We start from the raw sequence: 6,853 nt of genomic DNA on the forward strand, positions 1-6,853 counted from the left end.
CATAGGTTTAAACTGTCTCATCTGAAAATCAGTAATCTAACATGCGAGATTCCAATAGATATTAAAAAAAAAAAAAAATCCAATAGATATGTTTTTTAAATGATAGATTCTAATAGATACATATCCAAATTTTAGATTTGAAAGAGAGGCCTGACCGCATGACCAATGTGGTGAACGTGTAAGCAGTCGCAAATGAGTCCAACAACCCAAGATTTGCCTTTTTTTTCCCCCTATATTCTCCCACGCTACTTCTAGAAAGTAGAAACAACTATTTCTCAAGGCAAGATCTTGCATGAAATTCAAAATTCCATTTCGAAGCATGCAGGCAGCATCAAAATTCGTGCTACCCAAGTTGGAGGAAATTTTTTCCAATCAAGAAGACAACAAGGGTATCAAACCTGGCCCAAATCGGTGAAAGTGAAACAAAACCGAACTGATCGATAAAAATCCAAATGAACTGAATCAATAACTGGTTTTGGATTAGGGTATTGTGAAATTGGTTGACAATTGAATTGCATCAAAACCAATCAAAACTTCACCGAACACATACCAGAATTGAACCCAAACGGATATTAACCCAAAAATCATAAAAAAATGTGTTATAATAATAAAATAAACCCAAATCCGACCAAACCTTATAATATCAAACTAATAAGAGAAAAACGAATAAAAACCGAACTGAAACTGAATTATTAGTTTGTGTTATGTTTATTGCCTCGAATTCTTGACCTAACACATTTTGAAGAATGACTCGCTTCAACATATTTTGGTGACGACCCAAATGAGATTTCTTTATTCTTAGATCTGTGATGGTAGTAGAAAGCCTAGCACTAATATGGGGGTGTAGGGGCTACGTCCCACTGTACGAAACAACCTGATCGACTATGACCCAATGAATTGACCCCCGATTTGGAGGAGTATATAATGTACTATCGTCTTGTTAAGCAAGTAGTGAAATTTAGGGTTTTTTCGTGTTAGGCTTTTTAGGCAAGTTTACTTTGCTGCGATTTGGGTGCTCTTGGGAGAAATCTGCATCATAATTTTTCTTCAAACATAGTAAATCATCTTTTTCTTCATCCATGGATATAGCACACAGTAGTGTGTGAATCTCGTTAAATCTCTAATTGTCTGAATCTGTATTTATTTTTTTTTCGTTTTTGTTTATGTTTGTTCAGACTATTTGATTTCGGATTCACCCATTTCCATATCGAAACCGATTCAGCTTAATTAAAATCGGACTGAATCAACCGATTGACACCCCCTACTACCACCCAAACAATACTAATTCCAAGTTTGAACTCCTTTGTAGGTTGGATTGCCTATATGTGGTTTCCCATCAATGTGGACCAAATGTAGAAGAATCATCACACATTGACAATGGCAGCGTAGTTGACAAGTCTTCAGTCTCGGATTGTCACGATCTTGGATGACCCTTCATGCTGCCATCAAGAGAGAGAGAGAGTTCCACTTGTCTTTCTCTTCCCAGTGTTCCCACATTCACAAAAGGGTCATGAATCATGAAGTTAATTTCGTTGACAATGTAGTAATACAAGGGTGCGCAAAACGCTGCTTACTGAGGCCACTGCCTACTTATACCATTCATTCCTTCCTTTCTGTCACCAACCATTTCCTTTTGCTCTATATCACCAACAAAAGAGAGTAAGAAGATCACAAGGAAACCAAGGAAACACAGACAATGAGCGGAGCTGGGAAGACTGTGTGCGTCACTGGCGCTTCTGGGTACATTGCCTCATGGCTTGTGAAGCTTCTGCTCGCCAAAGGATACACTGTCAAAGCTTCTGTTCGCGACCTAAGTCAGTATATCTTCTTCTTCAATTTACTATGTTTCATATGTTGTTGCGACAACTTTGGCTCTTACAGCACTTGTTAGTAACATGGTAAAACTCATCCTTGAAAATTAGCCGTTAACAAGAGGGTGCCCAAATATATATAAGTCTCCCCATGGGGCTACCTTAAAAAGGACCCCAAAAAAGCTCTGTTATCATCACTGTGACGACCCAAGCCTGGGATAAGGTTAAGAGTCCCACCCGCGAGCGGTGATCTCACGATCACATTTTTCTTAAGTTGCATGTGACACCTAAGAATACGGTAAGTACCAAACCTGGCTGGGAGATCAGTGAGGTATCTCCACCAAGAATACGACAAGTACTAGGGGATTTGGGAGATCGATGAAGGTGTAGAAACTTTAGTCTCACATCGCCTAGGGAGAGATCATTAGGCTAGTTAATACCTCTAGCCTCTTTAACATGGCACAATGCATTTGCTTTGAGGTCCATGGGCCAAAAAGAGCAATATTGTGTAAGGTTAATGGGACTGGAGGCATAACACTTGATACCAAGACAAGGATGCCTGTCTTCTTGTTGTTCTAGTAATTCTGTTCGTATATTGTGGCAGGTGATCCAAAGAAGACTGAACATTTACTTGCTCTTGATGGGGCGAAGGAAAGACTTCATTTATTCAAAGCAAACTTATTGGAAGAAGGATCATTTGATTCTTTAGTGGATGGATGTACAGGTGTTTTCCATACAGCATCTCCATTTTATCATGCAGTCACAGACCCACAGGTTCATTCCTATTACATCCCTTTGTTGGCTGAAACCCAATCGCCACACACATATCCAACACCCTTGAGATAGTTTCAACTGTTAATTTTCATTTCATAATAAGCATTTGTGACTATTCTGATTAATGTACATTCTCTGTTTTACTCTGCATTTCAGGCTGAATTACTTGATCCTGCATTAAAGGGGACTCTTAATGTTCTTGAATCCTGTGCAAAAACACCATCTATTAAAAGAGTGGTTGTAACATCCTCTCTAGCTGCAGTTGCATACAATAGAACACCTCGAACTCCAGATGTGGTAGTTGATGAGACTTGGTATTCAGATGCTGAGTTTTGCAGAGAGAATAAGGTGTGTAGTTGTGCAGCTCCTTGAGCTCTTGTGCTTGGTTCTATTAACACCTACTTTGACATTTCAATCTTCTACCTCACTATTAATTTACTAGTCCAGTATAACTATTGAGCTTCTTGTTCCCGTATAGAGTTGGTATCTACTTTCGAAGACCTTGGCTGATGAGGCTTCCTGGAAATTTGTAAAAGAGAAGGGGATCGACATGGTTACAATAAATCCGTCCATGGTGATTGGTCCTCTTTTACAGCCAACACTAAATACAAGTGCTGAAGCAATTCTGAACTTAGTAAATGGTATGTTTACCTTTCATTCTTTCATTTTAGTTCTTCTCCTCCCCCACACCACCCCCCCCCCCCAAAAAAAAAATAAAAAAAGAAACACCATTTCTTATTCTCCCAAGGACCTTCTTATTTGCCTAAATTCGTTTCTGTGAACAGATATGGATATCAATGACCAGTAGTTTGCAGGTTGGTCAAGCTACAGCAGTGGCCAATTGCCTTGAGCCCTTGATGCCTAGTAAATGCCTTGGCAAGGCCAAGACCTTATTAGTCTTATGATGATAAGTGTGAATGTTTTAACTGATGCAGGAGCACAAACATATCCCAATGCAACATTTGGATGGGTTAATGTTAAAGATGTTGCTGATGCACATATTCTGGCATTTGAGAATCCTTCAGCCAATGGAAGATATGTTTTAGTCGAGAGAGTTGTTCATAATTCACAACTTCTGAAAACTTTGTGTGAACTTTATCCAACTTTGCCTCTTCCAAAAAAGTAAGTTTTAGTTCTAAAACATGGCTGTGTTTCTCTTGGATAGAGATGTTCAACATTTTTCTTGTTCTTTGTTTTAGTTCTATGTTTTAATATGACTCCTCCCTTGAGTTTGAAGAGATATGTTTTCAGTATTCAAGCGCCATTTTGAATGTTTTTTGTCACTAAAGAAATGTACTAGTCTCTCTTTTTATATGGTAAATATTGATTTTTCATTCTTGGCAGGTGTGCTGATGACAAGCCTTATGTGCCAACCTACCAAGTTTCCAAGGAGAAACCAAGAACCATAGGGGTTAATTACACTCCTCTGGAGGTGAGCCTGAAGGAAACCGTTGATAGCTTGAAGGAGAAAGGCTTTTTTTAGTTCCTGAAGCTTGTTCAATAGAAGTCATGCAAATAAGACAGAAGACAAGAGTGTGGACTTAACAAAATCTGGTTGCTTTAAGCTTCCATCTTTTCAGTGTTTACAGGATTTGAGTCGCTATATCATTTGGAAAACTGTACTAAAAATGTCCAGAGATCATTCTATGTTCAGTTTTTGCAGTTAAATATAAAGTTTCAGAATTTTTGGATTCTGTGTAACAGTTCCTTCTTAAGTTTCCTTTTTTTTTTTTTGCCTTTTTTGGGGGGTGGGGGGCTATTGTTGCATATACAGCCCTGCAGCTAAGCTAGGTGATTGCATGGTGAACTAGAAAACTGTATTGATATACCCATACCCTGGTTTTTTGGCCATTTTATCCACTCATTTACAGATACCACTACTAGAGTATTGATATTGTATTGCTATTAGGTACCGATGATACCGATATGTATCGATATGATACCGATCTCTCGAACCGGGGGCCTTATCCTTCACAAATTCAGGTGTCTACTGGCAAGTATCAATAGAGCCTTGGCATGATGGAACTTAGAAATGGAGAATTTTATTTAAAACAAGACCAGTTCTGTGAAATTGATGGAAACATAGAGAAAAAAAAGGACCCTATGATATATTTCAACCAAGGAATACATAAAAAGTGAGTCATATGATATTGACATAAGGGCCAATCCAAAATACTGCCAAATCCAAATACTGCTTCATACATTCGATGTTTGTGACTATTCATAAATCTAGTTTTCATGAATTGGATTGGTATTAGTTTCATTGATATCAATACAATATTGATCCGTATCGGCCTAGATTTTTTGGTTTTACCCTTACTTTAAATTTTAAAAAAAAATGTATTTTTTTTTTCCACTTGATTATCCAAGATCGACCATGTGTCAATATCAGCCGACCGATACCTCAATACCTGCTCTGTATTCAAGACTTTGGCTCTGATACTACTTGTTAAGAAATTAGATAGAACTCATCCTTAAAATCTCACCATTAAGAAGAGGATGTCAAAGTATGTATAAGTCTTCACATCGAACTACTCACATCCAATGTGTGATTATTAATTCCACCTTCGAACCCCAACATATGTCAAATAGGTTGTGATGAATCACCGCAAAAGGTCTGATGATCATAATCTAGGTTGTCACCAAATCTCATGCTATGAAGGACGAAAGCAAATTTTTGTTTCTAAGGTGAATGGTTACCTACATATTAATAACTTTGTCTTCAGAACTATAAATATTGAATTTTATTAACTGCCATAAAACCTATAGTTTTATGGAATTCCTTGCCATGTTGGAAATGAAGGTTGTCAAATTGTTATATCATTTCTACCAAAAAAAAAAAAAAAAAAAATTGTTATATCATTTGAAAGACACTACTAAAATTACTCAGAGGGCCTTCAATGTTCAATTTTGACAGTTAAATATAAAGTTTCAGAAAATGTGGTATAACAATTCCTTTTTAAGTTGGACAAAATTTTTTTTCACGGGTTGCTGAATGATGAGACGGTCCTAATGTAGCCCCCTCTCACTTCACCTCTCCCCCCTATTGTAGTATTGTCTATCGTCGCAATGGGTCACCGTGGTCTTAGGAAACTCGTTCCTTTTATTTTATTTTATTGTTTTATGGGTGGGAGTGATGTGGGGTTTGAAGTTGTTGAATAAACAGGCCTACAGTTAGGGGATGTGTATGGTGGACTAGAAAACTGGATTCAAGACAACCGTTGATCCACCTGAATGGTAGCTAATTAAGGCTCTGTTCATTGCAATGTTAAATGGAAGTTTAAACCTAAGAAAAATTTTTTTTTTTGTCATTCTCCTGTAATTATCCTATATTTACTTAGACTCTCCTCTACTTAAACCATTTTTTTTTTATTCTCACAAAAATGTAAACTTTCCCCACTCTTTTCAAACTCGCCTCTACTAAACTTCCTTTTCTGATTCCCCAAAAAGTAAACATTCACAACCTTTTCTCTCCTGATAATTTTAAAACTCTAAATTTCCCTTGCTTACTTCGCCTCACGGCCTCACCCCCTCCTACAGCCAGTGTTTTTACCACCTTCCGAAATCTTTTTTGAACATTTTACCTTATTTCAAGGAAGATGAAAAAGCCTCCTGGTTATGAATGAGATGATATGAGTTCTTGTGATTGATTTGGATAAGCATGTCAATTGGTCCAATTCTAACACGTTTACATTTTGATAAGTTTAAATCAAAACTTAACCAAATAAAAATCAATCAAAATTAGAATTGTTTTGTCATAGGTCCGATTTTGTTGATTTCTATTCAATTTCGTTATTTGTGGTGACACTTTTGGAAAAAAGTAATTGAGACAATCTTAGTTTTTCAAACCCTAAATATTCCCCATGATTTTCCCCATTCTCCCTTGATCTCCCCCACTCATCCTTTTTTCCCACACCTATGTGATAAAACGAACCGTTCCCTCTTTTTCCTTTTATTTTTTTTTTGCCAACAATGGGTATCCTAGTCCCACGGGCTCATATAGGCATGGTTGCAAGTATCGATATTGTATCGATATTGGTTAAGACCGATACCTGATACTTAACTGATCCAGATCAAATACCTATATCATTTTAGGGGTAAAGCAGTAAAAAACTATACTTTTTAAAAAGATAATAAGGGCAAAAGTGACCAATACGCACTGATCCGATTCGATTTAGATCAATAATATCATATCAATATCGTGAGAAACCGATATCAGTATCGATACCGTGAAACAAATCCTTCCATAAAGGTTTTTTTATTTATTT

At 37.0% G+C, this 6,853-nt stretch overlaps 1 protein-coding gene across 1 annotated transcript; it reads left to right on the top strand.

Annotated features, from left to right (window-relative positions):
• The first annotated feature begins 1,675 nt into the window (after positions 1-1,675).
• On the top strand, positions 1,676-4,068 carry LOC122063372 (phenylacetaldehyde reductase-like). The gene is made up of 6 exons (XM_042627088.1): positions 1,676-1,814; positions 2,416-2,585; positions 2,742-2,935; positions 3,066-3,226; positions 3,521-3,707; positions 3,930-4,068. The coding sequence occupies exons 1-6, from the start codon at positions 1,697-1,699 to the stop codon at positions 4,066-4,068; spliced, it is 969 nt and encodes a 322-aa protein (XP_042483022.1). The 5' UTR covers positions 1,676-1,696.
• Positions 4,069-6,853: the final 2,785 nt, after the last annotated feature.

Source organism: Macadamia integrifolia, unplaced genomic scaffold (genome assembly GCF_013358625.1).
Source record: "Macadamia integrifolia cultivar HAES 741 unplaced genomic scaffold, SCU_Mint_v3 scaffold1305, whole genome shotgun sequence".
Lineage (NCBI taxonomy): Eukaryota > Viridiplantae > Streptophyta > Magnoliopsida > Proteales > Proteaceae > Macadamia > Macadamia integrifolia.